Source organism: Eublepharis macularius, chromosome 7 (genome assembly GCF_028583425.1).
Source record: "Eublepharis macularius isolate TG4126 chromosome 7, MPM_Emac_v1.0, whole genome shotgun sequence".
Taxonomy (NCBI): Eukaryota; Metazoa; Chordata; class Lepidosauria; order Squamata; family Eublepharidae; genus Eublepharis; species Eublepharis macularius.
In genome coordinates this window covers 3671173-3696579 of record NC_072796.1, presented here as the reverse complement: position 1 = coordinate 3696579, position 25407 = coordinate 3671173, and the positions used below count along the sequence as shown (strand labels likewise).

The window sequence follows — 25407 nt, the reverse complement described above, 5'->3', positions numbered from 1 at the left end:
CCTCAGTTTTTTCTCTAAAGGAGAGAACAGGCCCACCTAGAGATGGTAGTAGGCAAAGCATGGCTTCGACGATGCTGGTTGACATGGGCAGAGAAATTGTGGAGAAGCACGTTGCTGCACTGGATATGTACAAATCCCCTGAACTAGATGAGATGCACCCAAGAATGCTTAAAGAATTTTTGAAAGAACTTGCAGACCCTTTGTTGATCAATTTCTTGGCCTATTGGAGGACTGGTGATATACTGGAAAACTGGAGGAGGCAAACATCATCCCAATCTTGAAGAAAGGGGAAAAGGATAATCCTGGGAACTACAGGTCAGTCAGCCTGACCTCTCTCTCAGGGAAGTTACTAGAACAGATATTAAAGGTGTCAATCTGCAAGTATTTGATGGACAACATAGTGATATGGGGAAGTCAGCATGGATTTGTCCCCAACAGGTCCTGCCAGACCAATCTCATCGACTTCTATGAGTGAAAGGCTTAATGGATCGCAGGAATGCTTTCAATGTAGTTTATATGGATTACAGTAAAGCTTCTGACAAGGTTCCTCATTATGTTCTTATATATATATATATATTATATTCATTTATATTATATTTTATTCTTTTTATTGAAAATAATTTTTCCAAATTAGTAAAAAGACAGCAAAAGAAAGAAAAAAAAGAAAAAACAGTATCTACCTAAAAAGAAAGAAAGAAAGGAAATTAGGAATAATTACCAGTTTTCTCTGTGAAAATATATGTAAGTATTACATATTATACCTTAACTTGAAATTTATCCTTAACCATCAATATTGTAGCTTGACTCCAAATTAATCCTAAATAATTATATCTGCTTCCCCACTAAAAGGAATTTTCTCTGCCTCCTAGTCTTCAAATGCACAAACCATCAGTTCATTTCTCTCTGTTTCCTGCAAAGTCTATAAGAGGTTTCCAGGTAGCCATATATTTCTCCAGTGATCTTTCCCTAATCAAAGACGCAAGTTTGGCCATCTTGGCATACTCCATCATCTTCTCCAGCCATTCCTCTATTGTAGGTAGTATTTTAGGTTTCCATTTTTGAGCATATAACAGTCTCGCTGCTGTTGTCATATAGAAAAAAAGTGTACATGAGTGACTTCCCACTGTTTGTCCATTAATCCCAACAAGAATGCCTCTGGTTTAATTTGTATATTAGTCTGTAGAATCTTCTTAATAATTGAGTGTATTTGTATCCAATTTTTAAAACTTTGTTGCATGTTCACCAGAAATGATAAAATGTCCCCTTCTGCTGTTCACTTTTCCAATATCTATTCAAAACATTCTTAAACATTTTTGCTAATTTCTCCAGTGACATATACCATCTATACATCATTTTATAAAAGTTTTCTTTCGAACCTGAATTTAATTTAAATTTGAGGCCCTTCAACCACATATTCTCCCACTGTTCAAGTTGCGTATTATATCCAAAGTTTTTGCCCATTTTATCATACATACTTTCACCTGTTCTCCTTCATTTTCCGATGCAATAACATGTTAATCATTTGTAAATAATTCTGTCTCCTTCAAGCTTGTGTCATATATGCCTCCTGATATCTGCTATGAATGTATATTGGCTCTGCCTCTGGTCTCTGAGAGTATGGGAAGTTCTTTATTGCTGCAATGCCAGCAGGTTATCTTGAAAATGTTTACTTTCTCTTTCTTGTTCTGCTGAGCCAGTGTCCTTGATTGCAAGCTGAAACTGGCTCGAAATGTATCCATCTTGAGAACCAAAGATAAGTTAATCTTTCTCACTGTCTACTATAAAACAATGCCTCACTCCAACCCCGCCTGTTAACGGTCCCCTTTCCCAAAGGCGGGAATATTCCCTATAACTAACATTGCTAGCCCCACATACGTCACTTCTGCCAATTCCATTGTCTGAGCACCTTGTACTTAATGGATCTCTAATAAAGTTACTTCAACTGGAACACCTGTGTGTTAACTTGGGGATCTAACTGCCAGGGACTGACAGCTTGTCCCGCCTGAATGAAATCTTTTTCTGTTTTAACTTCTCAGTTACAAAGGCATAATCTTTTTGCTTATGTAAAATTCTTATGGGTTCTTGTTGTTAATGTTGGAAATGTTGTTATAGAACTTGTCCCTCACTCTTCTCTTTACAAAATGAACCAGGGTGTTTCTTGCAGTCTTTTTTGATTTCTGAATCCATGTCCTCTTGTTCTACTTGCAGTAGTTCTGCTAAAACTTCCACAATCTTACTTCTAATTTCCCCTGCAGAATTCTCTGGTATACCTCTAAACCTTAGGCAAAACTCCTTCTCCCTCAGTTCCAAAAGTGCCAACTTATCCTATGTTCTTGTTCTTAGATTGTCACCTCAGTCTTACTGTCCAAAATTTCTATTTTTTCAGTGTTTTGTTCAACTTTAACAGTTATATTTTTAAATGAGTCATGCAATTTTCTAGTTTGTTGCACCAGTTCATCTCGTAGTTTTCCAGATGTATCATCATTTTTTAAAAATCTATCATCGATCTTTGAAAATCTCTTATCTGTTCTGTCTTGGAAAGCTAGCAATTTAGAATTTGTCTGATCAAATAATTTTTGATAAACTCTGGGGCGACCATTTCCCAGGGGTAAATTTATAGAACCTGTCCTTTTTTCTACTAAACATTGTGAAATTATAATCCAACTGATGTTGGATTATATGTTACTCGGTCTTCAATAGTGTGCACACATACAATGAACATGGGATGGTGGGATTTGGGTCGTGGGAACCCCACCAAAAGGGCACTTTGCACAATAGTTAGTGGACTAAGTAAAGCTAGCCAGACATTTTTATGTCATTTGTCCAACACTTCTTTGTTCAGGTACTCCAACTCAGGATGCAGACTCCAGAGGGAAGACTCTTACTTTCCTAGCTAGAGGTGCAAGGCCAATGCACCTCAGACAAGTAAACAAGGGAAAAGGGGTCCTTGTTCCAAGTTGGACGGTTTCCCCATACCTAATCTATGTATAGTCTCAACAATCTGGCCTACTGCAGTAATAGCTAACAGTAGATACTACGGTAACATTATAATTGTGAAATTATAATCCAACAACAGTAAGCATAGTTCTTCTGGGTGTGGTGGGAAAGAAGACTGGCAGTTACAATGGTGTTCCATTACTGTGCTCTCAACAGTATTTATTCATTTATACCCCACCATTCTCCTGAATGGGGACCCAAAGGGGTTTACATCCTTCTCCTCTTCTTCATTTTATACTGACAACAACCCTGTGAGGTAGAGTAGGCTAAAAGTATACAACTTGTAAAAATCCACCAATCGTAGCTGATCTTACATGAAGGAAAATGTCCAGGCTGGCTCGTATTTCTCTTACATTGTTACAAATGACAAAGTTTTACAATCATGCCTTCACCTCCATTACAGGAAAAATACATAAGTTTTTCCTGGTCCCTAATTCATCTAAAATCTTCCGTGGTCTGCTGTTTTGCTCTTTGCAGTCCAATATTTTAACTTCTTTAAGTTGTTGCCAATCTTTTTTCCCCTTTTGTAATTCCATGGAAAAGATTAAGTTCACTCTTAGAGAGTCAGTCAGTCTCCGTTCACAACAGAAAATTTCTCTTGATAGATGTTAGTAATTAGATCCTCAGAAAGTTAAGAAGTGAAGGTCGGTCAGACTTGTTTCTTCCATTGTAGCGCAGTGCAAGCTGTTATCCCAGTCTCTCGGCAACTCTCCTTAATTTACAACAGATTGTTGTACCACAAATTTACAATTTACATCTCTGCTCTAAATCCAGCGGGATTGTTGCTGTTAAAGAGAAAGTGGGTGCTCTCTAAGCCCTCTCCTTATCTAGAGAGGTGTATACAGTCAGCAATCACATTCCAGCCATTAATTTAATCTGTGATGTGTCTCTGGTTCCATGGAAATGTCAGTCCGCTGTTAATCTTCACACATGACCAAGGTTCCTCATGAGGTTCTGAGGGGTAAACTGGTGGACTCTCAACTGGACTCTAGGATGGTTAGATGGATAGGGAACTGGCTGGATAACCGCACCCAAAGAATAGTTGTTAATGGCATCACGTCTGATTGGAGGGAGGCGTCCAGTGGAGTGCCACAGGGCTTGATTCTGGGCCCAGTGCTTTTCAATATTTTTATAAATATTTTTATAAATATTTTATACTTATAAAAATATGATCTGGATGAGGGTGTGAAGAGATTCCTCATTAAATCTGCAGATGACACCAAACTGGGAGCTGTAGCAAACACCCTTGAAGACGGGGATAGAATTCAATGAGATCTGATTATAATATATTTTCATTTCAAAAAAACAAAATAATAGTAAGAGAGGATACAGAAAGAAAAAAGGGATTGTATAACATAACTGTATAAATCAAAAATAGTTATATATAACACAATATATAAAACACAAAGTACTTGTCCCTACCATCTTCTTCATTAAATTTCTTAAGACAATTTCTATGAAATATAGTGATACTTAATTTTATTAAAATACATTTATATTGAACATTTTAAATGTAATAACTACACTATTTTACTGATAATTATTCTTAGTTATTCTTCATTTTTAGCTACATGATCAAAAAAAGTTTTCTACTTTTCCTGAAAGTCTAGGATTGGTCTATTATATATGTAAGTTGTTGCCATTGACGCATATTTGTATAGCTTATTCATCCATTCTGCCAAATCTGCCTTCTGTTTTGCTGCATATGCTGCTCTTTGCCACTTTCACCATATATTTAAATAGTTCGCTATGTATTTTTATTATATCACTTTGTAAAATGCTTAATATATTTTTAGGGTTCAGCACAAAGTGAAACTTTAATATCTTTTGCATTTCTTCATGTATTTCTACCCAATATTTCCTCAATTTCTTGCATATCCACCACATGTAATAAAATGTTGCATCTTTATTTTGACATCTGCAGCACTTTCCACTGTAATCCTTATTAGCTTTTGCATGTACTTAGGAGTAACATACCATCTGAAGGATGTTTTATATCAGTTCTCCCTTAATATTTGACATTCTGTAAATTTGATCTCTTTAGTCCATAAATTTCCCCACTGACTCATACATATATTTTCTCTGACATTTTGCATTCATTTTGTCATACATTTTTTTTTACTTTTTCTTATTCTGTGGTATATTGCAATAAGATTTTATATACTTTTCCTAAGAGGTGTTTAGAATCTGTTGTGATCAGTTGTTCCATCTCTATTTTCTCTCTTAACCAGCCACCTTGTTTGGATAGTTGATCTTTAAGTTTAGACACCATTTGATAATACATCAACCCTGAAATATTTTCCCCTCAGCTTCAATTTCTTGCCACGTTTTTATTTTTCCTTGTTTATCCATATTATCTTCATAATTTATCAAATCAGTTTTGTTACTTATAATAATATCATGATAGGCATCAATTGGAGATGTCAGTGGTGAAATTAGTGGATTTAATCTATTTCTGCATTGAAACCATATTCTTAATAGTCTGTCTCTCAAAATATGAGTGCTGTTTTGTCTTTGAATAGTTTTAATGATCTTTGATCCATAAATAATTATGAATTCCTTCTTTGGTATCAGTTTGGTGTAGTGGTTAAGAGCGATGGGTCTCTAATCTGGAGAACCGGGTTTGATTTCCCATTCCTCCGCTTGAAATCAACTGGGTGACCTTGGGTTAGTCACAGCTCTCTGGAGCTATCTCAGCCCCACCCACCTCACAGGGTGTTTGTTGTGAGGATAATAATAACATACTTTGTAAACCACTCTGAGTGGGTATTAAGTTGTCCTGAAGGTTGGCATATAAATTGAATGTTGTTGTTATCTCCAGTTTTATACTTATTCTGTTTGGGTTTATAATCCAATCTTATGGCCAAACTAGTGCAGCTGCATGACAATATGGTTTGATATTTGGTACAGCTAACCCTCCTCATTTTTTTTCCATCTTGCATATTTTAAATCCTATTTTTGGTTTCTTCCCATTCCGTACATATAATTTATCCTTTTATGCCATTTTTTAAAAACATAATCTCATCTATATGGATTGGTAATGTTTGGAAGTTCAGTTTTGGTAATATATTCATTTTAACAGCAGATATTCTCCCTAGCCATGAAATATTCAGTGTTTCCCATCTTTGCAGCTCTTCAGTAATGCTTGTTCAGTGATATTTGAACACACTGGAAAAGTGGGCAGATTTGAATAAGATGAGATTTAACATAGTGCTGGGTTCTCTACCTGGGTAACAAAAATGCAAAGCATGCATACTTGATGAGGGATACACTTTTGGGTAGCAGTGTGTGTGAACAAGATCTTGGGATACTGGTTGATGGGAAGCTAAATATGAACAGTCAGTGTGATGCTGCAGCAAAAAAGGCAAATGCAATCTTGGGGTGTATCAACAAAGGCATAAAATTCAAATCACGGGATGTCATTGTCTCACTATATACCATGTTGGTCAAACCCCACCTGTAGTATTGTGTACAGTTATGGAGGCCTCACTTCAAAAAGGATGTGGGCAAATTGGAACAGGTGCAGAGGAGAGCAACCAGGATGATCAGGGGACTGGAGACCAAGCCCTACGAGGAGAGACTGAGGGACCTGGGAATGTTCAGTTTGTACAAGAGGAGGTAGAGGGGAGACATGATTGCTCTCTTTATAAGTTTTTAAAAGGCTGTCACTTAGAGGATGGAAGGGAGCTGTTCCTGTTGGTAACAGAGGATTCGAAACAATGGGTTTAAACTCCAGGAGGGAAGGTACCAGCTGAATGTTAAAAAAAAAAACTTCTTCACATTAAGAGTTATTCAGGAATGGAATCTGCTGCCTAGGGATGTGGTGGGTTCCCCTTCATTGGTTGTCTTCAAGGAGCAGCTAGACGAATACTTGTTGGGGATTCTTTAGGCTGTTTCTGCATTGGTCAGGGGGTTGAACTAGATGGTCTGTAAGGCACCTTCCAACTCTGGGATTCTGTGAATAATTATAAGAATATATACACACCATTACATTAAGTATTATTTAAAAAAGAAAATAACAAATACGTTTTGCTAAATCACCCCTGCACCTCAGCAGCTGCTGCTCAGTCCGAGATTCCAGCCTCAAAATCCGCTGTTCAAGTAGTTCAAGCTTATCTTGGTTACTTCTCAAGATTTGCGTATTAGTACATAGGAATCAAAGGCAATGAATATTATGTGCCATGTTTCTTCTGCTATTGTATTGGGGGTTATTTTATTTTAGCCATCTTTACAATTCCCTCTAGGAGCACTCAGGTTCCTATCTTCAGTATTTCCCTTTGAACTTACTTACCTTTCAGCCTGTCTCTCCATTCTATCCCCACATGATTCGTTATAAAGCCCTCTTGATCAGGTTTGCAGGGCTTCGGCCCAAACACATTTTCCCCATTCCTCATGAGCTGCAACTCATCTCTTGCCAGAAGTCCTTTACATAAGCTTAAACCATTGTCCCAGAAACCAAACTTCTCTCATTATCATAACCCGCTTAACTCATGATAACTTTCCATCTTTTTATGATCTGGTCATATCCCAATCTCTTCCTCTGCTGATGGAGTGGCCTTTGCTTATTCCTTACTTCCCTTTGTGCCTGAAAGTTGCCTGGAGCTCATATGATGTGTTGCATGAAGGTACAGTTCCCACTTCGCCTCATGAGAAACGCCAGAAGGGCAAGCAAGACATTTTTCTTCATGTCAACGTTGAACATACAAAAGGCAATGGCTCTCCATTCCCTTCAAAAAAGAGTTACAAGAATTATTCCACAAGTTCCTTAGTTCAGGAAAGCTCTGGATTTCCATTAGGCTATTGCATTTGTTTTGGTACAAGTTCTCAGCCAGGCTACTCATTTTTCAAAATTGTGCCACTGTTTAACTCCCCCTCCTCAGAGTTTCCTTGAATCCAAGGGATGAATTCATATATTTTTGAGCACACTGACACAAGAGTTGTACATTTTGCTCTCAAAATGCTATGTTGCTAACCAAGCCTTTTGCAAAACTGTCTCTTACTATACAATTGAGTACGCGTATTTCAGACAACTCACTTTATACCCTGCTGCACCAACAGTGGGCGCTACCATGGAGGGAAGCCTATGTAATACACCATGTCCCTCCAGAAAATGTGCCATGGTGAGAAATCCAGGTTGGGAGCCGGATAGGAGCAGGTGGCATTGCCTTCCCCCTGCCTTCACCCAGCTGGTATTAGGAGCAAAGTATGTGGCAATACCCACCACCACCTTAACAAAGCTGGTATTAGGAGCAGATCAGGTGGCAATGCCCACTCCCTGCCTTCACCCAGTTGGTATTAGAAGTGGATCAGGTGGCAATGCCCTCTCCCTTCCCTTCACACAGCTGCTATTAGGAGCAGAGCAAGTGGCAATGCCCACCCCCACCTTTACCCAGCTGGTAATAGGAGCGGAACAGATGGCAATACCCACCTCCTGTCTTAACCCAGCTGGTATTAGGAGAGGAGCACATGGCAATTCCCACCCCCCTTCATCCAGCTGGGATCAGAAGCGGAGCAGGTAGCTTTGCCCACCCATTGCCTTAACTCTGCAGGTATTAGGAGCAGAGCAGGTGGCAATGCCCTCCCCCCTTCACCCAGTTTGGATCAGGCTCGGAGCAGGGAGCAATGCCTGCCCCCCTTCACCCAGCTGTAGTCAGGCGCAGAATAGGAGGCAATGCCCCCCCCCTTTAGCTGGCATGTATCAGGCATGGAGCAGGTAGCAAAGCCCACGACCCCTTCACATGGCCAAGATCAGGCAGATCAGATCAGGCATGGAGTAGATGACAATGCCCACCCCCCTCCTTCACCAGCTGGAATCAATGACGGAGTAGGAACAAATGCTTGCCTGCCTGGCCTCCCCTTTCTAGAGCCCGTTGTATTTTTCCCCACAACGGGCTTTGTTGCTAGTACATATATATTGTGACCAACATTCTGAAAATGCTTTCCTGGGATGAACAGAACATAGAACTGTAATGTCACAGTTCTTAGGATAACATTATGTACTGTCTTTCCTTTTTAGAAAGCTTTTCTGTGGCTTTTGCACATAGAGTGTGATCTATGTTGCACTTGTAATTGTAGAAGATAACTTTTTTTGCCTTCAACAGACTATATACATACAGAAAAATATTCCCATAGGAAGTTTTCCTAGACAAAATGACTTTTCCCTCTATTACAGAATCTGAACCATGCGCACACGTACAATATCAAATAAATATCAAATAAAACTTGTATTCTGTAAGCATAGGTATGAATTACTGGTTCCTAAAGGGTATCTTCCTCCCTGAATAAATGGTTATGAAATTCTAATTCATAAATCAGTAAGATTTAGGCAGTTTCACCTGCCTAATCTATCCAGTTAGAGCACACACTAACTACCACAGTGATGTAAAAAATTTACATTTTAAATGTATTCTAGTGATATGGGTATCTTGGTCAGGATGCTAATAATTCTGGGGAAGAAATGAGTGACTCAGTGAATTCCAACCATCTTTAGAAATCAAGTATACAACGTTTGGTTAAGAGAGTACACATTTTGAGGGAGCTTAAACAACCCATGCTTTTACAATATAAGATCATTCTGTTCATGTTGGAAAACTGTAGTTTATAGAAGTCATATTATTGTTCAAACACAAGATGGTGCAATTGTATAACACAGAAGAGACTTTCAGGGAGGATCAACTCTCCCACAAAGCGTTTCCTTGACATAAAAGGGAACTCAGAAAGACAACAGCAGACGTTCGCTGTAGGCAAAGACTGAGGAGTTTGGGGAGGGGAAAAAAGCAAGAACAGAAAAGGGAAATATTTGCCTTGGAACTATACAACAGACAATCACTTTCATCAACTGCTTTACAAAGAAACCATCCAATTCATCAGATGTGCTTACAAGGAGGCTGAGACAATGAAGATGCATCACAACAGGAAAGGTTGGGTTTTTTTCTTGTATCTCTGCATGTGTGGGACAATATGCGAGTCCTTCCGTTATTCTGTGCCTGAGGAGAAGAAAAGTGGGTCTTTGGTGGCAAATGTGCTAAAGGATTTGAAAGTGGATGTGGAGGAACTGCCTGCTCGTAGAGCCCGGCTGGTTTCTAAAAGCACCAAGCCATATTTCCAGCTGGATCCTCACTCTGGGAATGTGTTATTAAAGGATAGAATAGACCGAGAGGATCTGTGTGGTCAGAAGGACCCTTGTGTCTTACTCTCGGAGATTGTGCTGGAAAACCCCTTGCAAGTGTACAGAATTGAGGTTGAAATAGAGGATGTGAATGATAATCCCCCCCAGTTCTCTAAAAAGGAATTCCTCTTTGAAATACCTGAACAGACTTCCATGAACACTCGATTCCCATTGGAGAGTGCTAAAGATGCAGACAGAGGAGAAAATACTGTTCGGAACTATACACTTAGCCCAAATGACCATTTCAGGCTGGACGTTCAAAGTCACACTGATGGGAGCAAATATGCAGAATTAATACTGGAGAAACTGCTGGATCATGAAGAGAATGCACGGCTTTTCCTGATTCTGACGGCTGTCGACGGAGGGACCCCAAAGAGAACTGGAACAGCCAACATTATCATTGATGTCTTGGACACCAATGACAATGCCCCTCAGTTTCATCAGTCTCTGTACAAAGTGAAACTAATGGAAAACAGCCAGCCAAATACACTTGTAACAAAAGTGGAAGCAACTGACAGGGATTTGGGTCCAAATGCAGAAATCACTTATTCTTTCAACCAGGTATCAGACACTGTGCTCGGAGCATTCAAGGTAAACAAATATTCTGGGGACATTACTGTTGCAGGAGTAATTGATTACGAAGAGGAACATAATTACGCAATAAACATCAAAGCCACGGATGGAGGGGGGCTCTCTGCTTACTGCAAAGTCATTGTGGAGGTTGAGGACAGAAACGACAATGCCCCAGAGGTGACCCTCACATCCATCACCAGCCCCCTGCCAGAAGATTCTCCCCCGGATACGGTGGTGGCCCTCTTTAGTGTCACAGATCGCGACTCTGGAGACAACGGCAGAACCGCCTGCACTACCAAGGCAAACTTACCATTCATATTGAAGGTGTCTGTGAATAATTACTACCAACTGGTGACCCAGCAGCCCCTCGACAGAGAAAAAGCCTCTGAGTACAACATCACCATCACAGCCACAGACCAGGGCTCTCCCAGGCTCACTTCAATAACAATAATTAATGTCCAAATATCAGATATCAATGACAATGCTCCAGTATTTGAGAAGTCAATATATGAAATGCAAATACAAGAGAATAATATTCCAGGGCTGCTGATAGGATCGGTGCATGCTGATGACCTGGACACAGAGCAGAATGCCAAAGTGACGTATTCAGTTCTGCCTGGGAAGGTCAGTGATCAACCCGTGTCCTCTTTTGTCTCCATCAACTCTGAAACTGGGAATCTGTATGCCATTCGATCTCTGGACTATGAGCAGATAAAAGATTTCCAGGTGTCTGTGAGGGCTGTGGACAGCGGTTCTCCTCCCCTGAGCTCCGAAGTTAAGGTCCAAGTTGTCATCATGGATGAAAATGATAATGCCCCCTTCATCCTGTACCCTCTTCAGAACGGCACCTCCTCATCCAACGACCTGGTTCCCAGGGGGGCAGAGGCTGGCTACCTGGTCACCAAGGTGGTGGCAGTGGACAGAGATTCTGGCCAGAACTCTTGGCTTTCCTATGAGCTCCTGAAGGCCACAGAACCGGGTCTGTTCAGTGTGGGGGCCCAGAATGGAGAAGTGAAAACCATGAGACCAATTCACCAACGAGACACCTTCAGACAGAAACTAATCATCGGAGTGAGAGACAACGGGCACCCTCCACAATCCACCTCTGCAACACTAAGCATTCTGCTAGTGGATGGCTTTTCTGACCCTTACATGAAAATGGTGGATATCCCAAAGGATGAAGTGGTCAAGGAGGAAGACCGCACCCTAACTCTGTATCTGGTCATTTGCTTGGCTGCCATCTCGTTCATTTTTCTGATTTCTATAATTGTGTTTATTGCTATCAAAATTCAGAAAAGGAGAAAGTTCGTGGAGAGCTCAGCTCTGAATTTCCCTGTGGGACCAAATTTCCAGGAGAACGGTGGAGATGCTGGTGCTGGAACCCTTTCCCGGGCTTACAACTATGAGGTGTGCTTAGCAGGTGGATCTCTGAGCAGTGAGTTCAAGTTTCTGAGGCCCCTCTTTCCTGTGTTTTCGGTGGAGCCTCCTCAAAATCAGGGGATTCAAAGGATTTCAGCTGCTTCCCAAGAAGTTCCCAGTTATGCTGAAAAAAGTGAGCTCATGAACCAGGTAAGAGTGATTAACTTATTATAACATCCGTAACAGTTCAATCCATAAGATATCAATGTTAAAAGCAATCCGGAATAATGTTTGATGCTCAAACCAAGTACATAAGTAGGATTGGTCTTTATTATTCCCAAATGCATTTCTCTTCTTCTCTGTCTGTTGCTGTATGATTTTTGCATATATACAATAATAATTATACATTAGCTTAAATCTAAGCATAATATGTATTAGGTAAATATTTATTGCAGTGGACCATGACTCAAAAATGGGCTGATGCTGGCTTGGAAGAGAAAATTTTCAAGAGGATCCCATTTCAAAATGTTTGAGAAATATTAGCTTAATAGACAACGTACAACTATTATGATTTTTATCAGCTAGCGCCACAAGATGGCAGTATTAGCAAACAGATTAGTTTGAATGTCAAAAAACCCTTATTTTCTAGTAGTGCTACCAGAGACATAGGAACAGAGAGGAGAATCTGAAGCAAGAGGTAATATGGTTGCTGGATGGGCTGGAAGATTCAAGGAAGGAAAGGAATGAACATAGCAGAGCAGTTTTCCACCCCAATATTGTAAGTTGTTCCTGGAAAGCACCCTGATGGTCTATGTTTTGAGAGCCATAAGGATTTCATCTGGGAGGAGCTGCAACCATGGACAATAGCTTCAAGATCATCAAAGGTGTGTATCTTTTGTTCTTGTTCTCTCTCTCTGGAGTGGTGTCTGTCTCAATTCGCTATTCTTTGCCTGAAGAGAAGAAAGTTGGCTCTCTAGTGGCTAATGTGCTGCAGGATTTGAAACAGGGACAAAGAGAGCTCTCTGCTCGCAGACCCCAGCTGGTTTCCAAAAGTAACAAGCGATATTTCCAGCTGGATCCCCACTCTGGGAATGTGATTGTAAATGAAAAAATAGACAGAGAAGCTTTGTGTGGCAAGATGGATCTTTGTGTCCTGCTGTCTGAAATTGTGCTCCAAAACCCTTTAAACATTTACAATATTGAGATACAGATAGAAGATGTGAATGACAATTCTCCCAGATTCTCCAAAAATGAATTTGAACTAGTAGTTCCTGAGAATGTTCCCACAAATACTCGATTCCCCTTGGAAGCTGCCCAGGATGCAGACTTGGGTAAAAACAGTGTCCAGAACTACACACTCAGTCCCAATGAAAATTTTCACCTGGAATTACAAAGGGACAGCAGTGCCAAGATATATGTGAACCTTGTTCTGGAGAAACCCCTAGACAGGGAGAAACAGGCTCATTTGGGGCTGACTCTCACAGCCGTGGATGGAGGGGTGCCACAGAGAACAGGCACGGTTCGAATAAACATTAATGTTCTGGACATCAATGACAACTTCCCTGAGTTCACACAATTGGAATATAAAGTGAAGTTAAAGGAAAACAGCCCTGAAGGTACTCTGGTGTCTAAAGTGGAAGCCAGAGATCTGGATTTCGGTTCAAATGCAGAGATCTCCTATTCATTCCATCAGGTTCCTGAAAACATAGAATACCTATTTTACTTGCATCAAGTAACTGGAGAAATCACTGTTTTGGGTCCCATTGACTATGAAAGAGAAAGCAGCTATGACATAAGCATCAAGGCGACAGACGGAGGGGGCCTTTCAGGCCACTGCAAGGTCCTGGTGGAGATTCAGGATGAGAACGACAACGCCCCGGAGATATCGGTCATTTCCATCACCAGCCCTTTAGCAGAGGATTCTCCCCTCGATACGCTGGTTGTGCTCTTCAGCGTCACAGACCGGGACTCTGGAGACAACGGCAGGACCTCCTGCTCTGTGGAGATGCACTTGCCCTTCCTGTTAAAAACCACTGTGAACAATTATTACCAGCTGGTGACCCAAAGGCCCCTGGACAGAGAAAGACCCCGAGTATAACATCACCATCACAGCTACTGACCGGGGCTCTCCCAAGCTCACTTCAAAGAGAACAATTAGGGTTCTAATCTCAGACGACAACGACAACCCTCCAGAGTTTGAGAAGTCAAAGTACGAAATGCAGTTGTGGGAAAACAATATTCCAGGCCTGCTGATGGGCTCTGTCCATGCTGTTGACCTGGACGTGGAGGAGAATGCCAAAGTGACCTATTCCCTTCTGCCCAGTAATGCCAGTGGGGCTCCCGTGGCCTCTTACGTGTCCATCAACTCTGAAACTGGGAATCTGTACGTCCTGCGATCTCTGGACTATGAGCAGATCAAGGATTTCCAGGTGACGGTGAGGGCTTCAGACGGGGGTTCTCCTCTCCTGAGTTCGGAGGCTGTTGTCCGAGTTTCCGTCCTGGATGAGAACGACAATGCCCCCTTCTTCCTCTACCCCCTTCAGAACAGCACCTCCCCCTGCAACGACCTGGTTCCCAAGTCCGTGGAAGCTGGTTACCTGGTCGCCAAGGTGGTGGCTGTGGATGGGGATTCGGGCCAAAACTCTTGGCTTTCCTATGAGCTGCTGAAGGCCACAGACCCCAGCCTTTTCAGCCTAGGAGCACAGAACGGAGAGGTGAGGACCAGGAGAGCGCTGACCAAGCGAGATACAAGCAAGCAGAGACTTATTATCCAGGTGAGAGACAACGGCCACCCTCCCCAGACTAGCACTGCAACGCTGAATATACTTCCGGTGGATGGCTTTTCAGATCCTTATATGAACATTGCTAGTGTCAGTCATGAAGCAAGCGAAGAAGAAGATGGCTCCTTGACTATGTATCTGGTGGTCTGCTTGGCTGCGGTCTCCTTTGTGTTCCTGATTGGCATTATTTTGTTTGTTGTCATCAAAATGCACAAGAAAGAGTCTAGTTTTATCACTGCCCTTCCTCACTTCCCACCTACCTTACCTGAAATCCCAGAAACCGGCGTTGATTCTCAGAGTGGATCACTTTCCCGGACATACCACTATGATGTTTGCTTAACTGGTGGATCCTTGAGCAGCGAGTTCAGATTCCTCAGGCCTCTCATTCCTGTTTTCTCTGTGGGGGACCCAAAGGTCTCTGAGAATCACAGGATTTCTTCCGGCTCTGAAGAGATTCTTGATCAGGTGGAGAGCAGTATACCGAAAGAACAGGTAAGTGAGTAGGTGTTCTTGATTTTCCTATGCTGGTCATATTATAATATGTCATAGTACCACTGGAAGCTAATATTTTATATGAGATCTTAAACTACTGTTATTGTAACTCAATAGCTTTTTTATGCTTTTGGATTCAAGACACACATACCTCTTTCAATCTGATTGAGCTCCTTTCATGAGCATTTGTGATTCTTCTGATTAAGATTCTGGTTTTGTGTCTTTCTTATATCCTGGTATTAACTTCCTCCACCCCTCTTGTAAAGCAATTGCAATGACTTCCCCCTTGCTCTCAACTGCGCAACAGGATTGTGCCCGTAGCTGCTCTCAATTTCAAATGTGTACCTGTTAAAGTCAAGGATATTTTCAGTGCAAGGCTATTAAGCCTTTCCTGGAAGACCAGAGTAGGATTGTAAGTAGCATTAGTATTCTCTTGTAAAAGTCTGAGTTTTTCTTTGCAATACTAGAGATCTTCTTGTTATTCACAGATAACCTGTTTTCCCAAACTACTTATATCTGTATCCTATATGATGCCAATGCAATTAATGAAGTTCTAGTAAACTAAGTAAGATTATCATAATTTGAAAATACATATGGACATGCTATGAAATGGAACTATTGGCCAAAAAAGAAAAGAAAACTAGGCTGCAGTATATACATAGTGTTTCTAAGTTATTGACTATAGTCATTATATCCTCTTAATGGACGCAGTATTTGTCCGCAATGGCCACATGTAAAAAAAGGTAAAGGTAGTCCCCTGTGCAAGCACCGAGTCATTACTGACCCATGGGGGGACGTCGCATCACAACGTTTTCTTGGCAGACTTTTTGTTACAGGGTGGTTTGCCATTGCCAGTCATCTACACTTTACCCCCAGGAAACTGGGTACTCATTTTATAAACTTGGAAGGATGGAAGGCTGAGTCAACCTTGATCTAGCTACCTGAACCCGGCTTCCACCAGGATCGAACTCAGGTTGTGAGCAGAGCTTGGGCTGCAGTACTGCAGCTTACCACTCTGCGCCATGTGTATGGAACGCTAAATGTATCTGTTATATATGTAACATTTATTATATAGTTAACAACAAGCTCATACTACAAAATCTATTTTACAAATTAGGATACAAATTATTAGTTATGGCATACCAAAGAATACATATGGGTAGATTCCATCTTGAAATTTTGAATACCAGTTGCGATGGAATGTACATTAAAAAAGGTTTCCTAAGTGCAGCTCTCAGAGAGTTGGAAGGGAAGGAGTTAACAACTGCCTGGAATGAGAGCTTGATTGACAGGCTGCTTCCTCCTCTCACTCTGATTGGCCAGTCAGAACCAGCCTATAGGATGACAGTTGGTGCTGACAGGATATTGAGTTCAGTTAGGAGTTGGATGTGGAGTTGAATATATGAGAGAGTCTGATAAGGAAGATCAGACTTGTTCCCCTCTGAAGTGAGGGAAAAGAAACCTTTTGCTCTAACTATAATGACATTGTATTGAGGAAGAATTCTAATTAAGAATTTCAAGTATAAAAGCCAGCCCAAGCTGAAACCTGTTTACAAAGCATGCTACAACTGGAGGGGGGAGTGTTTTTGGCAAGAGTGAGTGGATAGTAAGTAGAAACTCCCATTCAATCCAAGTGAACAAAGGTTAATTCTTTTTAGGAGAAGATTAATTCCTGCCCAGTGTCTACAGGGAGTTTGGCTCTGAGGAGGACCCTGGGTCTGTTGTAAAGGGAAAACAATTGTGAACTAACATCAGGAAATCTAAGTTGTAAAAGGGAACTCTGAGAAGAAACATTGTTACTGTAATCAAAGTTGTAAACAAAACATCTCTCTCTGACAAGAACTAAGAAGAAACTAAGCTTAAACGAACTTATTTTGCCTGTTGCTTAAAGAGTATTCTATTCTACCAACAAATTTTACCCCAGCTCTTTCATTCCCTGACTGCCCTTATTCCATCCCTGCCTGTTCAATAAAATTGTTTGTTTTCTTTGAATGCTATACAGTCTCCAGTGCCATTTCAAAACAGAGGAAGAGGGCTCTTGCTTTTTCTCCATCAAGTGTCTGGGCTGGATTAAAAGGCCAAAATAATAACTGTTTATCAGAGTGGGACACAAAAAGAACTTTAAAACCACAAGAGTCATTTTACTTGGGGCTCCTTTGCCAAAGCACACAAACTTGGATTTTGGCAGGAAAAATCTGCCTGAGAGTGGGGGAGTGAAGGGGGGGGGTGTCCCTCATACCAGTACATTAAAAAGATTCATAGAACTTTTTAACCCCCAAATTCACCCTTCATTGATGATGTACATAGTATGTTGTTTTGATCATTAAATACATTTTCCAAATCTTAGTAAACCATGCTTTTTAATTTTTCAGTTTATTGCAGTGTACATTTTGCTTCATTCTGCAGATTTATTGCTATTTCTAACTGTATGTCAAGTACTCCATTTTTTCAAATAGCATAATACTACTTCTGCAGGGTTCATGGTTAATCTGTGGTTTGTAATTTCAGATACTTGATCTAAAATATCATTGAATGTATTTGAACGTAATAGCCATTGATTCTATATAAGGTCCTTTTAAATGCCAGTGGACCTTCCTTCCTTCCTTCCATGGCCCATTATCTCAGCAAGGACAGAGCCTTTGCTACCTGCTCACTTGTGACCGCAATCTCTTTTGCCATATCGATTGCAGCAGTTTAAGCAACTCTCCTTCTGGAGCAGAGTTACAAGGAATGGAAATCCACATGACGGGAAATGTCAAAAATGGTTTCATGTGTTAAAGATTAACGAATAATTAATGGATCACATTTCTTCCCAGAGAACTCAAGAAAACAAATGCATTAAAGTTTTTAGAAACGTCTTGCCTAAAAATCAGCATCAGTAAAGTGAATTAAAAAGCAGCGCAAATGAAAAACCGGCTTTGTAGGTTTTTTTTAAAAAAGTGCTTACCATCAGTCATAAAATGTACTTTTCAAGCTGCACACTTTCTATAGGGAATAGGTCAGCTGGCATTTTTTAAGATATGCATTTGAACAAGTTTGGAGGCAAAAAGATTTTAGTGTATGCTGGCAACTAATGGGCAACTAATCAGTATTTACAACCATCCCAGCGCAACTCTTTGATGCTTGAATCCTAGAGAATCAGTGGGACTGATGTGTGATTGCTCTTTATTATTCCCAAATGTACTTCTCTTTCCTGTACATCTTATGGAAACACAGAAAATAATAATCTCTCCCATGAATGGTAACCATATATAAAATACAAATGCTAAATTACCATACAGATAAGCATAATATGTATAAGGTAAATGTTTATTGCAGTGGATCAGGGCACAAAAGTGGGCTGATATGCTCACGTGGGACAGGTGAGTTCATGAAGGAGGAGGGGAAAGCTGGGGTGCTCTGGGCTCATGTCGTCAAAGCAGAAGGAAAAGATGCAGAGTTGCCACATTTCTTTATCTGCTCCTGTTTTGTTCTGTGACTCTATTAATTGCCGTTTCGGCTCTTGCACGGCCTGGTGGACCGTTCTTTCTGTAGAGACTCGGGCCCTGTGGGACTTGTTACAGTTCTGTCGGGCCTGTAAAATGGAGATGTCCTGCCAGGCCTATGGTGATTGTTGAGGCACAAGCAAACTTTCCTGCTGGCCTTCCTGTTGTGGTTGTTGTGGTTGTTGATTCCTTCACTCCTGCTGGTTGGATCTTGGCAGATCTCCCTGTGTCTACCCGCAGTGACTGAGATTTATTACTAGATTGTATTCTGACTGCTATATCCTGGAGAAATTCTATACTTTGTAATTTTTTGAATTTATACTGGATTTTATGAGCTATTTATTGTATTGTTTTATGTATTTATATTCTTGTGACCCCCCCCCCACCTGCTTGAGGAGAGGGTGAGCTAGAACTCTAATCGATCCATCAGTCAATCTTATCAGCCCTGGCCTGCATCTATAAACCAGGGCCGGATCGACGGGGGGGGGGGCAGGGGGGGTAGTCTGCCCCCGGCACCGCCAAAGAGGGGGCACCGGGTGCAGCTGCCAGCTGCCGGAAGCATACCGGCGGCAGTGCAGGCGGCTGAGCGGCCACCCATGCCATTTGCCTGCTCCACAGGACAGGAAGTGCGTGGCAAGCCGCCCGCCCCCTCAGTGGGGTAGGCGAATGGCACAGGCGGCCTTCCAGCCGACCGCACTGCCGCTTCTCCGCCACTGGCATGCTCCGCCCTGCGTGATGATGTTATGGAAGTCACATAGCCCCGGGAGTGTGCGCGCGCGCAGGGAACCAGACTTAGGTTGCCCTGGGCACCGGCAACCCTAGATCTGACCCTGCAATAAACAGTTGAAATTTTGTGCCTTGTCTTAATTTCCCACTGAGTAGCAATATGCTGTGTTTCATCTTTCCAGTCAAAGCTTGTCTCTTCAACCAAGATAGCAGGAGTCACCTCAAATGTTACATTTCCAAGTGTGTGTGTTATGTGCTGTCTAATCACCTCCAACCTATGGTGACCCTATGAATGAAAGACCTCTAAAATGTCCTGTCATTAGCTGTCTTGTTCAGATCTTACAAACTGGAGGACATGGTTTCTTTTATTGAGTCCCGCCATCTCGTTTTAGATCTTCCTCTTTTCCTAGCATTATTGACTTGTCCAGAGAGTCTTGTCTTCTCATTATGTGACCAAAGTACGAGAGCCTCAGTTTTGTCATTTTAGTTCCTAGGGAGAAGTCAGGCTTGATTTAATCTAGAACTCACTTATTTGTCCATGGTATCTGCAAAATACTTCCAGTATCACATTTCAATTTTCTTCCTGTCAGCTTTCTTCATTGTCCAACTTTCATATCCTACCATAGTAATGGGGAATACCATCGTTTGGATCATCTTGATCTTGGTCCTCAGAAAGACATCCTTATCTTTAAGGATCTTCTCCAGCTCCTTCACAGCTGCTCTTCCAAGTCTCAATCTTCTGATTTCTTCATTGCAGTCTCCCTTTTGGTTGATGATTGAGCCAAGGAAGAGAAATCTTGAACAATTTCAGTTTCCTCACTGTCAACTTTAAAATTGGGTAATTCCTCAGCAGTCATTATTTTTGACTTCCTGATGCTCAGCTGTAACCTGCTTTGGCACTTTCTCCTTTAACCTTCCTCAGTAGTCATTTCAAGTCTTCACTATTTTCTGCCAGTAATGTGATCTCACCTCCATATATCAATTCCTTAATGTTTCCCCAATTTTCAGTCCACCTTCTTCTTGATCTAATCCAGCTGTCCTTATGATATACTTTGCATAGAGGTTGAACAGGTAGGTAAGTAATATGTATCCTTGTTTGATACCTTTGCCAATTGGAAACCATTCTGTTTCCCCATATTCTGTCCTAACAGTAGCCTCTTGTTGAGAGTACAAGAGTGGTTGCATATTACCTAAAATATAAAATGTGTTGTGCATTTACAGATTCATAAATTTTGATATTGCACAGCACATTCATCAGAAGTTGTGATATGCTGCAAGTACTGACAATCATATATTCAGCGTCAAACTTACATTTGCCTCTGCATAATGAGAAAAATGCCCATGAGATCTTTGTTCAGCCTGTTCCTCAGTATGCAACAATACAAAAATAAAATAAAACCTTGTTAATTGAGTTGAGATTCTTGCACTTAAGTGGTGTTGTGAAGATTGCGTGGAGTTACTTTGCAAGTGGGCTCCAAAAGATAAACGTTCTAAGGTAAATCACACTTCAAAAAGTTTCAGAATGAGTGGTTCATTAGACAATGCACATTTATTATTCTTTCCTGGCTGTACCACAAGATGGCAGTAGAGGCAAACAGATTAGTTGTGAATTGCATTTCAAAAAGAGTCTTCCTTTTAGCATCACAGCAGAATGCTAAGAAGAGGCAAAATCTGGGGGAAGGTGATGACTGGATGGATTGGCAGATTCAAGGAAAGAAAGCAATGAACACAGAAGAGCAAAATTGATTTTTACAACAATATAAATTGTCTCTGGATAGTACCCAGCTGCTTTACAGTTTGACAGCCACAAGTACCTGACCTGAGAGGGGCTGGAACCATGGGTGAAAGCTTCAGGATGAGAAAAGGTCTGTATCTTTTGTTCTTACTATCTGTGTCTGGAGTGGTGTGCATTTCAATTCGCTATTCTTTGCCTGAAGAGAAGAAAATTGGCTCTCTGGTGGCTAATGTACTGCAGGATTTGAAACAGGGACAAAGAGAGCTCTCCGCTCGCAGACCCCAGCTGGTTTCCAAAAGTAACAAGCGATATTTCCAGCTGGATCCCCACTCTGGGAATGTGATTGTAAATGAAAAAATAGACCGAGAGACTTTGTGTGATGAGATGGAACCTTGCTTACTGTTGTTTGAAATTGTGCTCCAAAGCCCCTTAAAGATCTACAGTATTGAGGTGCAGATAGAAGATGTGAATGACAACTCTCCTGAATTCTCCAAAAATGAATTTGAACTAGCAGTTCCTGAGAACGTTCCAACAAATACTCGATTCCCCTTGGAAGCTGCCCAGGATGCAGACTTGGGTGAAAACAGTGTCCAGAACTACACACTCAGTCCCAATGAAAATTTTCACCTGGAATTACAAAGGGACAGCAGTGGCAAGAAATATTTGGACCTTGTTCTGAAGAAACCACTAGACAGGGAGAAGGAGACTCAATTTGGGCTGACACTCACAGCCGTGGATGGAGGGGTGCCACAGAGAACGGGCACAGTTCAAATACACATTAATGTTCTGGACAACAATGACAACTTCCCTGAATTCACACAATCTGAATATAAAGTGAAGTTAAAGGAAAACAGCCCTGAAGGTACTCTGGTGTCTAAAGTGGAAGCCAGAGATGTGGATTTTGGTTCAAATGCAGAGATCTCCTATTCATTCCATCGGGTGCCTGAGAAAATACGTCACTTGTTCCAGTTGCATCAGACAACTGGGGAAATCACTGTTTTGGGTCCCATTGACTATGAAAGAGAAAGCAGCTATGACATAAGCATCAAGGCAACAGACGGAGGAGGTCTTTCAGGCCACTGCAAGGTCCTGGTGGAGATTGAGGATGAGAACGACAACGCCCCGGAGATATCGGTCGTTTCCATCACCAGCCCTTTAGCAGAGGATTCTCCCCTCGATACGCTGGTTGTGCTCTTCAGCGTCACAGATCGGGACTCTGGAGACAACGGCAGGACCTCCTGCTCTGTGGAGATGCACTTGCCCTTCCTGTTAAAAACCACTGTGAACAATTATTACCAGCTGGTGACCCAAAGGCCCCTGGACCGAGAGAAAGACCCCGAGTATAACATCACCATCACAGCTACTGACCGGGGCTCTCCCAGGCTCACCTCCAAAAGAGCAATTGGGGTTCTAATCTCAGACATCAACGACAACCCTCCAGAGTTTGAGAAGTCAAAGTACGAAATGCAGTTGTGGGAAAACAACATTCCAGGGCTGCTGATGGGTTCGGTCCGTGCTGTTGACCTGGACGTGGAGGAGAATGCCAAAGTGACCTATTCCCTTCTGCCCAGTAATGCCAGTGGGGGTCCTGTGGCCTCTTACATGTCCATCAACTCTGAAACTGGGAATCTGTACATCCTGCGATCTCTGGACTATGAGCAGATCAAGGATTTCCATGTGACGGTGCGGGCTTCAGACGGGGGTTCTCCTCCCCTGAGCTCGGAGGCTGTTGTCCGAGTTTCCGTCCTCGATGAGAATGACAATGCCCCCTTCTTCCTCTACCCCCTTCAGAACAACACCTCCTCCTACAACGACCTGGTTCCCAAGTCCGTGGAAGCTGGTTACCTGGTCGCCAAGGTGGTGGCTGTGGATGGGGATTCGGGCCAAAACTCTTGGCTTTCCTATGAGCTGCTGAAGGCCACAGACCCCAGCCTTTTCAGCCTAGGAGCACAGAACGGAGAGGTGAGGACCAGGAGAGCGCTGACCGAGCGGGATACAAACAAGCAGAGACTTATTATCCAGGTGAGAGACAACGGCCACCCTCCCCAGACTAGCACTGCAACGCTGAATATACTTCCGGTGGATGGCTTTTCAGATCCTTATATGAACATTGCTAGTGTCAGTCATGAAGTAATTGAAGAAGAAGATGGCTCCTTGACTATGTATCTGGTGGTCTGCTTGGCTGCAGTCTCCTTTGTGTTCCTGATTTGCATTATTTTGTTTGTTGTCATCAAAATGCACAAGAAGGAGTCTAGTTTTGTCACTGCCCTTCCTCACTTCCCACCTACCTTACCTGAGATCCCAGAAACCGGCATTGATTCTCAGAGTGGATCACTTTCCCGGACTTACCAGTATGACGTTTGCTTAACCGGCGGATCCTTAAGCAGCGAGTTCAGATTCCTCAGGCCTCTCATTCCTGTTTTCTCTGTGGGGGACCCAAAGGTCTCTGAGAATCACAGGATTTCTTCCGGCTCTCAAGTTATTCCTGATCAGACAGAAGGCAGAATACCAAGAGAACAGGTAAGTGAAACATTCTTCTTTATTACCTCGTATTGGTCATGTTAAAATAGGCACAGCATCAGTGGAAATTGATTACACTAGGCAAATAATCGTATATAATATTTGATTCTCCACATCTCCCTTTCTCAGAGGATGGACTTTAATAATTTTAAACTGCTCTTCTTGCAGATCTTTTTTTTTAAAGCTTGTTCTCTTCAAACCCATGTATCCCTCTCCCTTTGAAGCAGCTCCTTTCTTACTTAGATGATCTTTTCCCCACTAAGATTGTTAGTGGAGCAACTGCTGTGACTTCCCAGTTGGGCTCAGTGGATCAGCAGGATTATGTCCTAGCTGCTTTGAGTGTCAAGCAAGAATACTTTGGCCTGAGTTTTCCCTTCCAGTCCTAGAGCTCTTCCTGTTATTCTGTTCTCCAAATTTGCCTATTTATTTCAGTGTTCTATGTGGTGCTAATATAATGAAGTAGAACCAAGAAGTAGCTTATTAAGACTTTGAAAGCACAGATGGATGCAAAAAAGAAAATTCAGAACAGAAAAGAATAAATCTAGGCGGCAAAGTCTGCGGATTTTCTATATTTGGGAGTATTGATATTTTAGCCTCTTATTGGAGGCAGTATGTATCTTTAGTGGCCATGTATGGACGGCTGAATGTGGCTGTATCGGACGTGGCTTCTGTATAAAGGCCTTCAAGTGCTTGTGGACCGAGCTGCATCTTCCAGCCTGCCTTGTTGATCCCAGCAAGGACAGAGTCTCTGCTGCCTGCTCACACACATACTTTTCTATCTTGTATATTTGATTGCAGCAATTTACGCCGCCTGCTTATGAAGCTGAATTACAAGGAATGAAAATATAACTGAACATGTCAAAATTACTTAGCATCTCACAGGTTAACAAATAATTCATGAATTATATGCCTAAACAAATGAAGAGAACAATCATGCATTGAAGACCAACTTTTTAAAAATAATTAAAAAATAAAATAATACATTTAATTAATAAGCAGCAAAAAAAATTAAAAACACCCTTTGTAGATAAAAAGTGTTAACCATTAGTCAAAAAGTGTACCATGAGGATGCAGGGTGATCTTCTCCAGGGAATGTGAGGGAATATGTAGGCTCAGGGCCAAGCTACAAGTGACAAATGACACTTGAACGGTAAGTGAACAGACTCACGTGTATTCCTCCCTGTTCAGTTGCACTCCACTTGCCCTCCACTCGATCACATATCGAGTGGAGTGCAAGTGAACAGGGAGGAATACACATGAGTCTGTTCACTTGCCGTTCAAGTGTCATTCATCACTTGTAGCTTGGCCCTCAGATGCACTTTCTAATATATGCATTACCAAGCTTGAAGACAAAAAGACTTTCTATTAAGCCAGGTACTTATGAGTAGCCAGTGCAGCTACACCAGAACTGGGCCGATGCACTCCCTCTGAGCAGCCGGTTCACAGTTGGGAACTGGAATTCTGTATTAACTGAAGGTTATTCCAGTCTTACATCAAAGGCTGTTCATATTAAAGCACATCATAATAATATTGCTTAAAGTTGCTTTCTTTCTTTTGAACAGACCTGTGATG

At 41.7% G+C, this 25407-nt stretch overlaps 2 protein-coding genes and 1 pseudogene across 3 annotated transcripts in view; all 3 read left to right on the top strand.

The window, feature by feature from the left end:
• The window catches only part of LOC129333798 (protocadherin beta-16-like), a 171119-nt gene that overhangs the window by 124903 nt on the left and 20809 nt on the right, over window positions 1-25407 (top strand). The gene's annotated exons all lie outside the window — the stretch shown is intronic.
• On the top strand, window positions 12954-15381 carry LOC129333799 (protocadherin beta-16-like; annotated as a pseudogene).
• On the top strand, window positions 21418-24221 carry LOC129333254 (protocadherin beta-16-like). The gene is made up of 2 exons (XM_054984783.1): window positions 21418-23835; window positions 24060-24221. Exons 1-2 carry the CDS (start codon window positions 21418-21420, stop codon window positions 24219-24221), a joined length of 2580 nt encoding a protein of 859 aa, XP_054840758.1.